The following is a 19,144-nucleotide window of genomic DNA, read 5'->3' on the forward strand; positions in this document are numbered from 1 at the left end:
TCCCCAAAGCAGTACAAACAATGACACAACATGGTTATTCAGACTCCAGCACCAGCCACATTGAACTACACGTTAATAGGCCAATTTTCCTTAAGAACTATTGCATTAGTAACAAGAGTAAAGATAATTTCAGTTTGAAATCAACAACCACATTGAGCAAACAATAACTGTCGGTTCCCTTAAAATTGAACACACTTAAGTTTGAGCTTTACGTACTTATCATCCGAGATAATAACCCCCGAGAGAATAACCCATGACTTTACTCTTGGAAGTAATGAAAAAAGAATATGTGATCACTTACAGTACCTTGAACCAACAGCCACCTTTTCAGTACTTGAGAATCAAAATTATATCACCTATTCTGTTGCAGTCGGTTTACCAGCGCGTTTTGCTGTCGGCATAGAAACCAGTCGTTGGTAAATACAAGTCATCGGCTGATAACATTAAGCAAGCACCACACTCAGGACGTTTTGTTGCTTACATATAAACTTTCCAGCTTCTACAACAGATAACAGAAAGAAATGTAAATCCACACTGGAGCATGAAAGATAGCACCCACCACGCTCCTCAAAGCATGAGCAAACAAAATTTTATACATGTAGTGAATGAGGTGGATCAAAGTAGGACACAGTAGCAACTCGAACACTCATGGTTATAAAGTTCTTACGGGTTGTTTTACTCATCGTATCAGGCAATCTGTCCCAGCATAAGTTCTGGAGACAGTTACTGTAAAAGTCCAACTTCAGAAAAGTTAAAATTAAAAATCATCTTGCATTATGTTATTTTAAATACATTTATTATACTTTCAAAACAAAATTAAAGTATTATTACAAAGGCAAACAATACTTACAATACAAAAGGAGCAGCTACGTGCTCACTGCTCAAAAACTAAAACCAGACTGCCCCCCTATGCCAACATTATTTATAATTTCTTAACAATCCCGAACAATCCTCGGCATTGTTTAAAGTCAATTTTTGATTAATTAACAATTAAAATTTACATATAAAAACTGAAAACACGTATATAAACGTATGTCTGCTCAGAACAGTAAGTACACTACGATATTAGTACATGTCTGTTATTTCATTCGAGAATAAACTCTCAAATAAGGAATTACAATAATACATTTATATTTTCTATTAATTACTGGAGACTCCCTTCACGGGAATTATTCCCTTCATTTACAGAGCTGCTACACTTTGAACTGAAATAGATTAAAAAGTTATTTTCTCACAAGGGAACCTCCCCATCGCACCCCCCTCAGATTTAGTTATAAGTTGGCACAGTGGATAGGCCTCGAAAAACTGAACACAGATCAATCGAGAAAACAGGAAGTAGTTGTGTGGAACTATGAAAAAATAAGCAAAATATACAAACTGAGCAGTCCATGCGCAAGATAGGCAACACGAAGGCTAATGTTAGCACAGAAGCGCCGTGGTCCCGTGGTTAGCGTGAGCAGCTGCGGAACGAGAAGTCCTTGGTTCAAATCCCACCTCGAGTGAAAAGTTTACATTCTTTATTTCCACAAAGTTATGATCTGTCAGTTCGAGCATTGACGTCTCTGTTCACTGTAATAAGTTTAGTGTCTGTATTTTGCGACCGCACTGCAAAACCGTCCCATTAGTGGACGAAAGGACGTGCCTCTCCAATGGGAACCGAAAACATTTGATCGCAAGGTCATAGGTCCACCGATTCCTCCACAGGAAAACACGTCTGATATATTCTATACGACACTGGTGACGGCATGTGCGTCACATCACAGGAATATGTTGTCGACCCACCTAACTTGCATACTTGGCGAATGGGTAAAAAGATTCTTCTACTTCGCCCGATTTAGGTTTTCTTGTGGATGTGATAATCACTCCCAAAAAAGTGATGAAAACATAAGAATTTGTCACATAAACTGAAAATAAAAAAATTAAAATTTTCACGCGATGGGAGACTTGAACCAAGGATCCCTCATGCCGCAGCTGCTCACGCTAACCACAGGACCACGGCGCTCCGGAGCTGACCTTATCCTTGATGTTGTTTATGATGCACATGGACTATTCAGTTTGTATATTTTGCTTATTCTTTCATAGTTCCACACAACTTCTTCCTGTTTTCTCGATTGATCTGTGTTCAGTTTTTCAAGGCCTATCCACTGTGCCAACTTATAACTAAATCCGAGGGGGATGCGATGGGGAGGTTCCCTTGTCAGTTATAAATTTTTCTAGACAAGTTACATATTTTGTTTGCATGTGCGATCCTGAATTAGACTGGGAAATGTTCATTTTAAATAGGCCTCAATGGGCTGTTATGTTTCATGGTGCATTCCCAGTTGAACACAGGCACCTACCTGGCTCGCTTTCACCACTCTCCAGTACATCAAAACAACCGACTGCCGAGGCGTGGACGCGTCCACCGCTAGTGATAACCATTAACCCTCCTCACAGGGAACCTCTCCCACTGATGGCCCACTGCTCACTGTTCAACTGCAAGGGCAGAGGGCTTTTTCTATGCTCGGAACGACCATGACCTCTGACTTTAGCCGCATCAATACAACTACATGGCCGATTGACAGGTGGAACCAATATGCATGTATCAACTCTGTTACAATAAATATTTCCAATGTGGACAAAAGTACATATCACCTAAGAAGTGTCCCTTCAAAATCATAAGTCTTTTTTTTTTTATTGAAATTCTCTCTAGATGCTGTTACCCATACAATACATTAAGTTGTCCTGATATAGTAGTGACCAAATATATTCAGTACACAAATATTTAAGACTCACATCATGCATATTGAATAGTTGTTCAAAGTTCCTTAATGAGCCCTCAATGTGTCTTGAAGCAAATTCCTAAAGTGAGAACTAGGAGATATATTTGGGCTCAATACACCTATTTATAAAAATATGACTTTCAAATAGCAGCATATGCATCAAAATAAACATTGGGCGCCTGTATTTATGTCACCATTTGTTTTCATTCCAGAGTACCGTGATAGTTGAGCAATGTGTTCAGGAGCTTCGTGGTCTGATGCAATCACTTCCAGTATACTCAGAGCATTTTCTAGCCATAATATGCAATATTGTGCGTGGGTATCGAGAAACTTGTCAGGCTGCTTATCGTGGCATTGTGCAACCTGATTCTGAGGATAAACGAATTTGTAGTGCAGCCTGGTTACGCGATGAAGACATTAGCCGTTTTATCAAGTAAGTATACTGACACCTCCCACAAAGCTACCAGAGTTAGTGGTGATGTACGTGAGGTGTGTTTGCTTGTGTGAATGAGTGGTGCATGTTTCTCTAGACTGTGGCTGAAACCTTATGTGCGTCTTTTAATTGTGCCTTTCTGCAACATACCATGTCATGTTTATGATAAGTATAAATCTTATCTTTTCTTACGTTATTGATATTCCTAACTGAAGTTTCATTGTTCGCTTTTTACTATTCCATACTTCATTCTGCCTACACCACTTTCATAAGCTTTATTTGGCTGCTTACTGCTGTATTCATTTCACAAGATTTAATGTGCTATTAACTAGATTCAGATACATTTGCATAACACTACATAACACTATCTCAGTATTTAAGTTAATAGTCATCAACCCATCAATTGTATGTTGCTGTAGGCCATATGTAATCCTACCTCAATAGATTTCACCGTGGCTCCTACAGTATTCTGATTGTTCACGCTATGCCGTAAACCACATAATTTCTTGTAGCATGAAAGCAAAACAGCAACAAAGAGCATTGCTTTGTATGTATAGGCTGACAGCAGTAGTTGTAGATTTATGCATTAGAGAGGAGTTTTGCTGTTGCCTTCAGGTCCCTACCAAACTGGGTGGACCTCCAAGCATCAAAGAAGGAAAGCACTATAGGAGCTGTAACAGTGGAAGAAGAGAGTCCAGAGGAAGTACGGCAGCGTAACATGAGGGAAGCGGAGATTTTAGCCAGCAACTTGGGAGAAGGTGGAATCAGTCGTTATGAAATATTGTCTGATGTGGGGCAGCTACGTCGCCTTGCCCATCTGCAAGAGAGTATGGTAAGAAAAATTTTCACTTTCCAGTCAATTCTGTAGTTATATTCCTTAATTACATATCGTAAGTAAGGTCCAATATGTGTCAAATTAAATTTTCATCCTTACAGTAATGTTTTCAATTTTTGTAAGTTTGCCATTGATCTCTTAAACATTCCTCTAATGAGGAATACTATTGAAGCTGACAGTCACTTAGTTCTCTTTGGTTTTAAAGGTAAAGGCTTCAACAATTTGAAGATTATAATGTGCTAACAAAAAAGTAGAAATTTGTAATCACTCTATTAGCCCGCTGCTGAGACGAATAGAAAGTAATTTGTGGTCTATTACGTTTCTCTCTACATTCAATCAGAATTCCATGTAGTATCTCTTACTCAGTAGAAACATGTTTCAGAATGTTAAAATATGGGTTTCATTTTGTCTAAGAGATTAGACCCATTATTTTATATGGCTCCCATATTATTTGTTGTCTGTTCGCAATCAGTGTGTTTGTAATTTTCACCAATCATTTGAATTTTTTACATTTTCATCAAAGTCCTTTGTGTGTGACATATGCCATGTATAAAATCATGGCACTTACAAACTGTGCCCAGTTAGCAGTACATATTTCAAGTTATGGATGGTGTACTGTTTGCAGTTGATATGTTTTAAGTATTTATCCACTGTTATACCATGACCATCCCAGGCACATACTTGTCTCATACTGGCATCTTAGGACATGCTCTCAAGGAGTCAGGTCCTTCCTAAAGCTGTCATAAAATACTCAGTAACCTTGACCCAAGGGAATGGTTTGAACATCAGTACTAGAGTGAATGATAAAAAACGTAAAGCTGCTAATCACTTCATTTTATGGCTGTACCCTGTATTAAAACCCAACCCTTTCCTGTATGAATTTATAAGCTAAAGCTGCCCTTAATCTATAGATTAATTTGAACACAGCAGTTGTGCGATATGCATGCTTCTATTGGAGGTGGTATACCCTTGCCTTACTTAAAATTTTGAACTGACTTACTGAATCAGATAGAGGGGAACCTAAAGTTAATACAGCAGGGTGTATACACTCCAGGAAATTTGGGAAAAACCCAGGAACTTTTTCACCCAGGAGAAAAACCACGAAACACCCGGGAACTTTTAAGAATTCGGGGAATTTTTTGTTGTTTTGGTTTCCAGTTAAATTTTTGTAGTTTTTACTGGTAAGAACTGATACTCTAAAAAAGAATTTTACTTTAATCTGTTACTGCAATATAATATGGCAGCAATAAAACATAAACAAGGAAAAAAATAAATAAAACTTAACTTGCAAAGGAAATGTGCCATTTACAGCAACAAAACACAGCACACACAAGTGTCTGCCAACAGCAAAATGTGTCAAAGGCTTTAGGACGAAGACTATGCAAATTGCAATACTTCATAACAATAAACTGCTTCCAGTGGACGTGATGTCACAATGATTAACATTAGGTTCGTTTGAGCAGTTGTCAGTGAGCTTTTGCGCATGCACAGTTGAGTCGCATATGAGCAGTATCTTCTCCCACTTCTAGTTACTTGAAGTAATGCTGTATCCAAGGTAACTTTAGAGACATTAGCTGAATCAGCAGTAGCAACAAGCAGCCAGATGTTATCTGGAAACATTTTTCTGGTGCACCCAAGTTGTCAGATTCACGCATGCGCAGAGCAATCTGAGTTGTCGTAGGATGAGGGGTAGTCTCCACGTGAACCGTTTTTACATTAGTGATTTTGCTGTTTCCTCTTGGTTTACAGCTCTCAAGAACAAAACGGTTTTCTGTGGCTGGGAGCTATAAAGTGAATTAAAATATTCCTTAATTATTGAAGGCTAAAGTATATTATTAGTTTGTTTTCTGATTTGATTTTATTTCCAGATTTTTGGCAGTTGGATATTGTCTTGCAGAACATTGAAGTTACTTTTGTCAATTTGCTTAAAAGAAATTGACTTTAATTAATCTTTTCAGCAGAGGCAGTCTGTTTATTTAAAACACTGTTAGCAACTAACCGTTTGTGGAATTTCAAGTGCACATTGTTATCTTTTGGGACGTATGGCATTATGCCATAATAAAGAACTAAACATGAGGTAATACAGTTCTGGTACTCCCGAGAAAATTTGCATTCCAAAAACTACACTGAAAAGTTGAATGTCACCTTGGGGCTACTTCTTTGTGAATCTGGACATACGAATGTGCTCTTTAAATCGAATTATGCAGTTTAGTATGGTTTGCGAAATTCCAACACTTTGGAGTATCTTCTGATATTCTGTTTCATTTATGACATAATGTAAGATCTCTTTATGCCATATACATATGAACATATGGGCTACCTTTGTCATCTTAGCTGCGCAGGCAAAGTAACACCGTTTTCTGGTGCTCTTTGGCAATTGCTGAAATGAATTTTAACAGGTCAAGGGAAAATATTGCACCTGGTAATTTGAAAAGCGTTACTTCCAAAGTACATTTTATTATATGCTGTAAAGAGTTATGTTATGTGTGCAAACGTTCTTTGAATTTCTTAACCCACAGAGCATTTGATTTTTATTTAAAGCTTAACACTTTGAGGGCCAGCCACTTAGGAGAATTTCGAACCCAGAAGATCAGACATTTACGTCCGTACTTTAAATTTTACTGGCACATTTGTGTGATTTATCGAAGTGTAACACACACAAAAAAGAGAAATGTTATACATGAAAGCTTAGCTTTTCTTGTAGTTAACACTGTGTACATTAATTTAAACCATTAACTTTTCCTATTTGTGTGTTTGCGTTACATAACAGTGATGTTGCTGTAGGCACTGCATCATGTACCCATGCTCTGAATCACTACTTTTAGATGCGACACATCTTCCGAAAGACAAGAACCGAAGTTTGAAAACCATTTTTCACTGTCGTGGTTACATGTTAAGGTCTGAAGTGCATTTGCTAGCCCAATTAACTACAGTGCCTGGAAAACAGCTGTTACAGTTTGTGATTTAGTCAGCACAATTGCTATTTCTTTCAATTAGACGATTTGTAAACAGTCAGTCTAACATTTCTACTTATCGTTCACTGTACAAAAAGTCACTCTGTCCATGTTACCCGAAAATGTTTAAAAATAAGATTAAACCTGACAGCCCAAGCACATTTCAAAACCGGTTACATTTACATGGGAGCAAAAATCAATTGCAGAATTGGAAAATTGACAACCAGAATTGGATATACAGAATCAGTTTTGAAATGTTTACTTTACCACCCAGGAGCGGTACAGGGAGATCCGGTTTTGGGAGCCCCATGTAAACATGATGAATATCTGCTATCATCGGCTGGCAAGATCATGTGACATAAACTATGACTGGCTTACAGAAGTGCATTGCAATCTTGATTTCAATGCTTTGGAACCTAACATTCTGTGTTTGGTGGAATTTGACTATGTACTTTCGTAATACAAAAATATGCAGCGTACATGTTGCTGTCCATCAAAGATCATTCCAAAAGGTATTTTTTTTCTGTGATTAGTTTCCTAAAGTGGCAAGAGGTTCTATGCCAGTGCTCAAAACCTTAACCATTCAAAGGATTGATAAGTTTTACGATCCAGAGCGAAAGTATACTGTCACTTAATACAAAAAAATATGTATTTTCACATGGGAGAAAGCGTTTTTTTTAACAGGGAAAAACCCGGGAATTTATTCACCTGGTCCACGTATACACCCTGTATAGACTGTGAACCATGATGCAACATGGTATTTTTCGTATATAGGAAATACGAAAAGTGATAAGTGGCAGAAAAATCCTAAGACTGACTAAAGTATGAAACCTTGACCTTATGATTTGCAATTCGACACTTAGCCACTGAGCCACACGAGAGTTTCTGTAGATAGAGATTATGATGGTACTGACATCCTCACTATATGGAGACTTTTTTGGGTATCTTTCAACTAAATAGGCTACAATTGACCACTCATTTCCATTTCATCTGCTATGAGAAACCTCCTTTGTTTCATCTTTACATTAATTTTGAAGCATGACATGTCACCTTAAAGCATCATAGTTTTCTTCGTTACTTGCATTCTGTGGAAGCTACAACATCATAAAGGCTATCGACTTAAACATATGAACTTCCTCCGACCAAATACACTTAGGTTTCTTCAATGCTTTACATGACCACTATTCTTGTAGTGAAAACTGTCATTGGTATGTAGCGAACAACAGTATTTCAGGGTATAAATCTTCTGCAGTGAAAACTGACCTCTTTATTTATTTTGAAAATTATTTCGAAAAAAATAAAGAAGTAGCTGCAGGTATGGAAGATTTATTCACAGAAATATTATTTTCAGCTGCAGATCCATAATGGTTTTCCCTACAATAATGGAGTAAAAAGTATTTCTGTGATAATTACAACTAACTTCTTTGGAATAGCTTTCAGTAGCTATTTAACAGTAAGTGTTACAAGGCACTTCTTCTGAAGTCATGATTTAATGGAAAAAGATGCGTTTACCTCGCAGCAAGTGATTTTGCCACAGAAAAGTGTTGTGAAGGTAATTAAGTATATGCAATGAAATAGGGAAATTCTGGTGAAGCAGGAAAACATTGTAATGAGCAGCAAGGTCTGAAAGGGATCAGATCACTATTTATTGCAATTTTTGCTGTGAATTCTCCTTTGGTACAAGGAGCAAGATATACATGCAGGTGGCAGAGGCAATGGATTGCTTGAAAACAAAGAAATGTTACTTACTGTTTTTAAGTGTCCTTCATCATAGAATAAAGTTAGAGAATTCTTTTCAACAAAATTCTCTAGGCCATGTTGTAGTGCTCTATTTAAAGTACATTAGTATAATACTATAGATTGTACCTTATACATTTAAATGAGAGGGATAAAATATTGTACAATCCAAAAGCCATTCTCCTTCCTTTGACAGAAGCTTTTATGTTATGTCTTGTAGCTTTTAGATATCCTTACTGCAAGGTTTATTTTGCTGGCCTACCATGGAGGTTACAATCACAGTTCAAAATTATATGAACACTTGTCCAAAAGAACAGACATTATGCATTTATATAATTGATTTGTCTCAATAGGCAATGAATCCATGACCTTCAGTGTGGGTGCACAATTATGTTCGACCTCCTGTGGAAATCACAAAGTAGTGAGTGTGGAGGACATGAACGGGGCTTGAAGATAGGTGGCACTACGTGGGCATGTGGGTAGACTGAGAGACATGATGAGATAGTCCACGCAACTGCGATAAACACTTTGTCCAGGTAGGGCAAAAGCTGCCTAGCAAGCAGGAGGTCCCAGGTTCGAATCCCGGTGCGGCACACATTTTCACTCATTGCAGTTGATTCCACCTAAAGTTTCATTGCATCTGACATCAATAGTTCCATCCCTTTCCTTTCTTCCCCTCCGCTTTCAATTTATATAATATCTAATTGATGCTAAACCAGTGTTTTATTAACACAATTAAAGAATAACTTAGGATGCATATTGTGACCAGTCACTACCACTGCTGTACGAAAGCAAACCTCAGACCACCAAGTTTTGTTAAAAATGTAAGCGTAATTATAAAGGATGACCACCTGACATACAACTGACCAACAAACACAAATATCGGACACTCATGTGTTGCCCATTTCTTGAATTTCTCTGTGCTTCGTACTATGTTCTTACCTGCATAAAGGAAAAAGGCAGATTTATTTTTAATGAGCTTGAAGGATCACAAACATTGTAACAAAATTAATGTGGTCATTCAGTCTTCTTCGGTAACACTGAAAAATCTGCACGATAACAAAAGAAATATGTGCATCAGGGAACTGTGCAAACACACAGCCTCTTTATTTATTTCATTTCATATTATCAGTAACAACAGAGTTTCTAAATATTGTGGTTAAGCAAGATACAGTGTTTTCTTATTTTGTGGCATCTGCTTCTGTCATTGTCTAGTCCAGAGGTCACCAACAGTCCGCAAGCTGGATCTGGACAATAATGTCAGCTCATCTAGCCACCTAACAGTTCTCAGATTTGCTTCATAAAATGTATGAAACCAAAAGACATTTCTCACAGCTTTCATTGTGGTTTCCAACTATTGTAAAGAATCATAATGTGGCACCCACTCATCAATTTATGAGTTAACCAGCCCGATCTGGAAAACAGTTGTCACTTATTCAGCCCACTGTGGAAAAAGCTTGGTGACCTCTGGTCTAATCTGAACTGACTTCGTGCAAGTAGATAGTTGGTGGGACATCATTTTGTTTAACATGGGTTCTAAACAGCTCTGGCGCATTGCATTTTTCACTTGACTTTAGCAGAAGTAAAGAAGGTTGTCTGGTACCAGTTAAAATATTTGCCTGAGGTTAGAGTTGAACATAAGACTTCTTCATAGTAAATGTCAACTATTCCACCAGACCACTTAGCATTCCCTAAATATGTGTAGGGAAATCACTATAAAACTACATTGGGATAAATATAGGTTTGAATCACTATACACAGAAGCAAACAGTCGTCAGTAGGGATTCTGCATACACACCATGCGATCAAAAGTATCCAGATACCCCCAAAAACATACGTTCTTCATATTAGGTGTATTGTGCTGCTACCTACTGTCAGTTACTCCGAATCAGCTACCTCAGTAGTCATTATACATCGTGAGAGAGCAGAATGGGGCACTCCATGGAACTCACGGACTTTGAACGTGGCCAGGTGATTGGGTGTCACTTGTGCCATAGGTCTGTACGCAAGATTTTCACACTCTAAATGTCCCTAGGTCCACGGTTTCCTATGTGATAGTGAAGTGGAAACGTGAAGGGACACGTACAGCACAAAAGCGTACAGGCTGACCTCATCTGTTGACTGCCAGAGACCGCCGACAGTTGAAGAGGGTTGTAATGTGTAATAGGTGGACATCTGTCCAGACTATCACACAGGAATTCCAGACTGCATCAGGATCGATTGCAAGCACTATGATAGTTTGGCAGGAGGTGAGAAAACTTGAATTTCATAGTCGAGTGACCGTTCATAAGGCACACATCACGCCAGTAAATGCCAAACGATACCTCGCTTAGTGTAAGGCTCGTAAACATTGGACGATTGAACAGTGGAAAAACATTGTGTGTAGTGACAAATCACGGTACACATTGTGGCGATCCAAGGGCAGGGTGTGGGTATGGTGAATGCCCAGTGAATGTCATCTGCCATCGTTTGTAGTGCCAGCAGTAAAATTCAGAGGCGATGGTGTCATGGTGTGGTCGTGTTTTTCATGGAGAGGGCTTGCACCCCTTGTTGTTTTGTGTGGCACTATCACAGCACAGGCTTACATTGATGTTTTGAGCACCTTCTTGCTTCCCACTGTTGAAGACCAGTTGGGGAATGACGATTGCATCTTTCAACACGATCGAGCATCTGCTCATAATGCATGGCCTGTGGCAGAGTGGTTACATGACAGTAACATCCCTGTAATGCACTGGCCTACACAGAGTCCTGACCTGAATCCTATAGAACACCTTTGGGTTGTTTTGGAACGCTGACTTCATGCTGGGCCTCACCAACCAACATTGATACCTCTACTCCGTGAAGAACGAGCTGCCATTCCCCGAGAAACCTTTCACCACCTGATTGAACCTATGCCTGAGAGAGTGGAAGCTGTCATCAAGGCTAAGGATGGGCCAACACCATATTGAATTCCAGCATTACCAATGGAGCGCACCATGAACTTATAAGTTATTTTCAGCCAGGTGTCTGGACACTTATGATCACATAGCGTATATGGAGTGTTTGTTTGCACATCACCTGCATCATGGATGGTACCTATCAAGTATTTGTACTCATGACGAAATACACTGCCTTTATGTCAGCTTCATAAAAAAGAAATTGCTTGTTGAACCCAAACAAAAATACATGTTAAGACAAGGTTCGTGTAAGTACTCAGAAGATAATGTTATTCATCTCGTAGCATAAAGAAAGTAGTGTGCTACAGAATGCTTGGCAGGGTATGAGCATCATAAGGAAAACAAAAGAAAAGAATGCAGCAAATATTGCTGTTATATGGTAACTCCAGTAAACACACAGCCAGTTTCACAAAAATGAAACAGTCCAAGGTCCTGGCTGGAAAATAATTTCTCATCACAGTTATTCTTCTTATCTTATGAATAAAGTATTACACTTGTATGATCCCTATTAAACAACCATCAAGAAAGTCACTTTCCAGTTGAAAATGTGCTTCAACCTTGGATTAATAACATATTTAACCCAGTATCCATAGGTTTCTACAGTTGTGGCATTGATAAACTGTCTGAGCATTAACAGATCATTTTTAGATATTGTGAGATAATATATTGTTGGTGATTAATCCCTCGCCTATGTTGTCTGTTATGCTTGAAAAATTAAGGAAAAATGCTATAAAATGTATGCTGTGCTAATTTAACTGAATTACATCTTATCGAGATAACCTTACAATGAAAGCATATTTGAATGAAATATAGTCAATCCATGGAAAGTCCAGAATGGAATGACAACAAAAGGAAAGATTACTATCACCATATAGAGGAGACACTAAGTAGCAGACACGCACAACAAAAAGTCTGCTATTCATTTTAGCTTTCAGCCAAAATGCCTCCTGCTGAATTAGAAAGCACACAAATATTCACGCAACCACAGCTGACATGCACATAACTGAGTGCAGCCGCAGCAACCAGAGACAGTGGTCCTTGTGTGAATGAGTGTGTGTTTTTTACTTCAAAGGCCTTTTGGCCAAAAGCTAAAATGTATAGCAGTCTTCTTTTCATTTTGCCTGTGTATGACTCAACATATCCTCTAATTATCAAGTAGCAATATATCCTTTTAATAATATTGTTGTCAATAAAACATGAAGTAAATGTGAAATGAATGTGCCCAAATTGTCACTAATTAGTAAGCTGTTACAAAATTTTGACCTAGAAGTCATGGGTTGTATTCAAGTAGCAGTACAGGACTTACACAGAAGTAATGAAATGTGACATTGGGATTACGAAACATAGTTAACAAAATATTGAGCCACCATCTCAGCAGTGAAATAATCAATGGTGCTGAATGTAGATAGCGAGATGACTGATGATGCACTATATTTCTTAAGATTGCATTAATGTTTTTTGATTTGGCAGCATGTAGCTCTGTCGCACAAGAGACAAAAATCTTGCCTTCAGCGAGATTTGAACGACGACTGAACACAACCTGTGCACTACATCATGACTGGTTACTACTGAGCTGCAGAATGACTGCCACAGATAGCTGTCTCTGACTGTCTCGTTGATCGCTAAGATAGATAATTCATAATGTAAAAGATGATATTAATTGTAGTTTCTACATGGATCAACCATCTTAGACCCAGAAATGTGAAATTACTACCTAGAAGTCACATCTTAAGTGAGAATAATTTAGAATATTTAATGGAAATGACAAGAAAATATCAAGGGAATGCAGCAGGACAATTCTCAGGTTCTCCATAAGTGAGACGACGGTAACAGCACAGCCAGATATGTTCTGGAAGATTGTCATGTCCCATTTACACTAACATCAGCAGTAATACAGGTATTGGACAAGAATATGAAAACAAGGCAAGAAATCCATGCTTGAACATGATTGCAGATCATAGCCAAACCTTTAGGTTGCCCTGTGGTGTCTGACAATGAATGGCACCTGCAAAATATCCTCAATGTGTTGCAAGTGTCAGCGTAGCCAGAACAGTGTTCTGTGTAATTGTGAGTGCATTTTGTTAGAGCTAAGTGAATTAGAACGTGAGGAAATTATTGGTGTTTGTATGGCGGGTGCTTTGATAACCAAGGTAGCCAATGTATTTGTTGTTTCAGAAGGCACCATAAGATTAAAACTGCATGTAGGGAAAGCAGAAAAATGTCATCTGCTAAGCCTACCATGGACAAAAGTATGTGTTAAGTGATCCTGACAGATGGTTATTGAAGAGAATTGTGGCGAGAATGCAGAGGGTGGCATCTTCAAAAGTCACTGCAAGACTGAATGTTGCACTCACGAATGCATTCAGCACCAAAACAAAGTGAAAGGAGCTCCATAAGCAGGGAATTGCAGAATTTACTGGAATTCCAAAATGCAAATGTCTGTAACAGGAAAACTTGGTGCTAAAGCCATAAAACATGGACTGTGGAACAATGCAAGAAATTCATTTGGTCAGATGAATCTTATTTCACACTATTTCCAACTTAGGACAAAGTTTATGTTTCAGGAGTGCACATGGCTGAGGTTTAGAGATATTTGGGTTGCCATATCATGGTATTGTGGTGACTCCTTCCATCGCCTCCACCTGTAGCAGCAGACAACGGGCTGTGCGGACCAGAAACCGGGCCCCCCAACACCCTTGCTGATCACTTCTGCCAGATGAAGAGCTTAGACAGACATGCTTTCCGGATGCCGCACACACCGAACCACTGCTCAATCAGGCCCTTGTTCTGCTCTGATGAGGCAGTACCTACAGCTGTGCTCTTGGCAGCTTGCTTATGCAACATCATGTGACTCACATTGTCATCTGCCACATTTCGCTGAGATACACGTGAAGAGCAAAATTCTTACTCCACGTTGATCGTCAGTGTTCTGTCGCGGTTCCTTTAACAGGAGGAGTGGTACAGCGTTTTTCCACACCACCTTCCTGACTTGTGTGCCCTCTAGGTGCTTCTATTACTACTGATGTACAAAAGCCCAATGCCGGATGCCTGGTTCATTCTCCTGGTATCAGCAATTGTAATACTGCATGCAGTGTAGTGTAAATAGTGCAGTGAAGTGCAGTGCACACCAGGAATACCAGGTGGGTTTATTACTGTTCTGTCTCCGGGTGTTTGCCGGATGACGCCGAACAAAGGCTGTAAGCCATTCAAGGTGTGCTCTTCCCAGAGACTCCACCCCAAGCAAGGGCCCTCCTGGATTAAGAGATATTAACCTGATGAATTTTACAGTAATCGTTAGCTTTGAGAATAATACCTCGAAATTAGCCCACGTGGCTCTTCCAGCATGCCCCTTTATTTGTTGTCATCTTCCTTAATTGCTGAACTGCTTAGGTGTTTATGCCGCGTAGGAACATGGAAGGGAATTAAATCTTTCCTTCAGTATTAAATGGGCCCCAAGTGTACACTGCGAATTTGCATTACTGTACTGCCAAGGATCATGTGACTGTTTTGGCTGATCGGCTCCATCCCATGGTGCAGTATTTGTTGCCCAGTGGTGATTCTGTGTTCCAAGATTACAAGACCCCTTTTCACACAACTCACATTGTCCAGGACTGGTTCTGTGAGTACGATGATGAATTGTCGCATCTCCTCTGACCATAAAGCCACAAGATCTCAATATTGGCGAGCCTGTGTGGTCTACTTTCATGAGAAAGGTTTGTGATCACTACCCACCTCCATCACTGTTACCTGAACTCGCCACTATTATACAAGAATAATGGTATAAAATTCCTGTGAAAACAATACAGGACCTGTATTTATCCATTCGAAGATGAGGGGAAGGTGTTTTTGAATGCCAACAGTTTTCCTACACCATATTAGGCGTGGTAATGTGCTTTGCGTGTATACTTGAGTCCGCACCTGGTACATTTCCACAACCAAACATACTTGAGGTGCACAGCTTGCACATCAGTGAAGCAACTACCAAATCACCTTAAGGCCCAAAGATGAAAAAATTAGGCCAGTAATTTTTATTCCCATTTCTGTAAGTGGGTGTTGGAGCTAAGAATAATATTCAGATTCACAGCCTGGAACCTGAACGTCATTAATTATGAGCAGGGGCTTTTATTTTGGCAGTCTTCATGTTTAGTAGCTGTTACAATTATTTTTATTTTTCTGTTTTAAGTGTACTTCAAATTGAGCTCATTCTCCAGAGGCTATTTACTTTCTTTTTTTAATTATTTTCCATCATCTCTCGTGCTGTATGTGGGGAATCGATTAATGCACTCAAAAACCTGCAAAGTAATGTAACCAACCAATGTGAACAATTCAGGTTTGGTTCCAAGCTCTGTGAAAATGCAAGGAGAACCATCTGTCACCAAAACATGAAAAGGAACCCAAGCCTAGAGATTGTTGCCTAGAATACACCAGCCATATGTGAAACTGTCATCCAGCCAACAATTGACCAAGGAATGAAAAGCATTTTCTTCTTAAAGGTAACATCACCATTGTCACTGTTTTTTCAATAAAAGCGACAGGCATGTATTGAATGGACTTTTCTGTATTCAATACAGTTAAGGCACATAAACATAATATCAGTAATATGTCCTGAGCGTGGGGTGGAGTTTCCATGCAGCGCCTTGAAGTTAGCAATGTTTGCTCTCAATTTAATCCCTTGTGATTTAATACCAATGAAGCATCTTGGCTGTATGTTATCAGAATATTCAAATGAAATTTATCAAGGTGTCATGAATATGGTCTGCTGTGTTAAGGAGTACCCTGCTTGTGGCACAGTATGACTCATTCGGTGATGCTAATTTTAATTTTAGTGCATCTACTGACAATATTCAGAATGTGTTCCAAACTGTTCTGGATGTTGTTTTTAGTGCTTTGTGAGAGTGTCAGCATAATTTTATGTTGGCTGACAACTACATCTGATTGCAGACATGAGCAAAACTCTTCATTTTTGTGGGTTATTATATCTTCTCAGCAGCATGTTGCTCACTACAGTAATTTGTGAAACAGGGTAGTGCTCATTCTGCAGAAGGGCTCAGTGACAGCAAGTCCATAAGTATAAATATAAGAATGGGAATGACATTTATACACAGCATCCCACAGTAAATTAATATGATGGTACAGGTTTGCTGGTGGTGATGGAATGGGCAGAGTATATCCATATTCTCTTGATCCATGAAGCCAAACTACAGTCATTATTCAGCAAGAGATATTGGTTGTGTTACTATAACCCAGACTGAATTTCTCCCAGGGAAAGAATTGGTCAACTGTGCGTGAATACCTTTGTCACCTGTACATCCCACACTCTACATTGGTACCCTGCCTATGTTGTTGGATATTTATTGGATACAGTATTATGTTCTGTTATCTGAGTACAGTGTCCAATTTGAGCTTAACCATTTCAATGAAGAAATGTTACAGAAGGTCTTAATCCCAAAGAATTGAAATAGTTGGATCAGAAATCTGCAGTGTTCAACACATCATACTTCAGTGAAAAACCAAAGAGACTGTTGTAGTAACTAAATAATAACACCTTGTGCTCATCAACTTCCCTTGAGATACTACTGCCCGCTAGCTCATGTTTAATTGAATAAGAGGATTCCGCTTAAATGACGCAAAGGCAGAATAGCAAATAGACATGGAGACCACCAACCTTATAGTTGAAATTACCATTGACAGACTTTAAAAATTCATTAAGAACTATGAAAATAGCAAAGTAACTGTTTCATACAATGAGGGTGAATCAAATAGAAACTAGAATTTTTATATATAACGTTATTTAAGCTTCAGAAAATCTCATTCACACAAACTTATTTTTCTTCATAGTATCCTGAATGGGAAATGCTTTTCTTCCAAATAGATAGGCATTTTGTTGTCTCCGTTTTTGTAAAATGAATGTGGCTGTGACAGCAGCCAGTTGCCCATGAACACTTAGACAGCACCATCGTCATCAAATTTGTGTCCTCCGACTGCTTCCTTTAATGGTTGAAACAAATGAAAATAGCAGAGCAATAAGTCCAGGCTGTTGGGAGGATGTTCTAGTGTGACCCAGAAAAATTCCTGAATTATTTCTTGGTTTTTGGTGGCTTTGTGGGGTTGAGCATGGTCATGAAACACAATCATATCCCGGATTGGAAATGTGCGCCTTTTCTGGCAATATGCATTTTTTGTTTGGTGCAAAAATTGACAATAGTATGCAGCATCCACAGAGCAACATTTGTGGAGAGAATCAGTGAGAACTCCTTCAAGGTAAAAGAAGACTGTCCTCAACCTTGCCAGTCATTGGTGGGCTGCATTCTCAGCTGTTTCTCATCCGTGTAAAACCTTTTTTGCCATGTGTTCACTTGAGTCATTCTCAGGGTGTTGTGCCTGAACTGTGCTGCAAGTCTCTTCAAAATTTTGGACGGTTTTTACACCCTTTGTTGTGAGAAACTGGACTCAACAGATGACAGTGCATCCTGCTCTGACATTGACATTCTGACTAAAGAAATGGTACAGCTGAAAATCAAAGCAACAATGAGCAGAGATTACACCACTCTCCATTTACAAAAAGGACGTAAAATAAAAATTCTGATTTATATTTGATTCTCCCTCGCACATGAGACTGGAACAAATAAAAACATTTTCAGACCAAACAAATTCATTGGTTCCATTAGTCTTTCTGTGCTGATTTGTCGCATCCCTTAATGACCAACCAACCTATTATGTTTGTTTGTTCAAGTTCCTTTCGAGGCATGTATTTTGCTTGATCACAGTGGTGAGCATCTACACAGTTACCATGCAGTCTCCCTACATGAAATGATTATGGCATTATGGGAACATTTATTTTAGACTCAGATCAACTATCATCGTTTTTGTATTAACAGAATACTTTATATAATGGATACCAGCCTCACCTTGACCTGGAAAATGCCAATAAATTTGTCACCACTAATATGTCACTGTCAGCCATGTAGTAAACTGTATATATGAGTTCCAGATTCCTACCACTCAGTGAGAAATATATATCGCTGCAAGTCTCCACTTGCCTCTGTGCTCAATCACAATACTCTCCTTCAAAAGTCAGAAAATGGTTATTAAAATCCACACCTGTGAACAGGAACGTACCTTAGAGCAGTTGCAGATTTTCTGCACTCAAAACATAAATTGTCCAAACTCTATGCCTCTTAAGTATGTGTGTCTTTGTCATTCAGTCTTTACTCTGTTTAAATGACCATAGGCCGAAGGACACAGCAATTAGTTTCAGTGGACTACCAGTTTCACAGATTAAACACTAGGGACGTGCCAAGCCTTGCTGCAACTTTTCTTAACCAAAATGGTTAAGCTCATATTGGTTATTATATTCAGATAACAGACCCAAAAAAAATCCTATGTCCTAGATGGGGTGTCAGTGTTGAGTGTGGGATTGAAAGGAAGCTCAGTAGTTTCAGTGTTCCATTTCTTGTGAGTGATGTGTAATCCTTTTGTATTTGACA

At 38.8% G+C, this 19,144-nt stretch overlaps 1 protein-coding gene across 2 annotated transcripts in view; it reads left to right on the forward strand.

Annotated features, from left to right (window-relative positions):
• Positions 1-19,144, forward strand: part of LOC126480805 (exocyst complex component 4) — a 241,833-nt gene that overhangs the window by 154,713 nt on the left and 67,976 nt on the right. For both annotated transcript variants that reach the window (XM_050104127.1, XM_050104126.1), the window contains exons 10-11: positions 2,975-3,195; positions 3,811-4,027. In XM_050104127.1, the coding sequence (XP_049960084.1) occupies positions 2,975-3,195; positions 3,811-4,027 (438 nt within the window). The remainder of the gene's footprint in view (positions 1-2,974; positions 3,196-3,810; positions 4,028-19,144) is intronic.

Source organism: Schistocerca serialis, chromosome 5, assembly GCF_023864345.2.
Source record: "Schistocerca serialis cubense isolate TAMUIC-IGC-003099 chromosome 5, iqSchSeri2.2, whole genome shotgun sequence".
NCBI classification, from domain to species: domain Eukaryota; kingdom Metazoa; phylum Arthropoda; class Insecta; order Orthoptera; family Acrididae; genus Schistocerca; species Schistocerca serialis.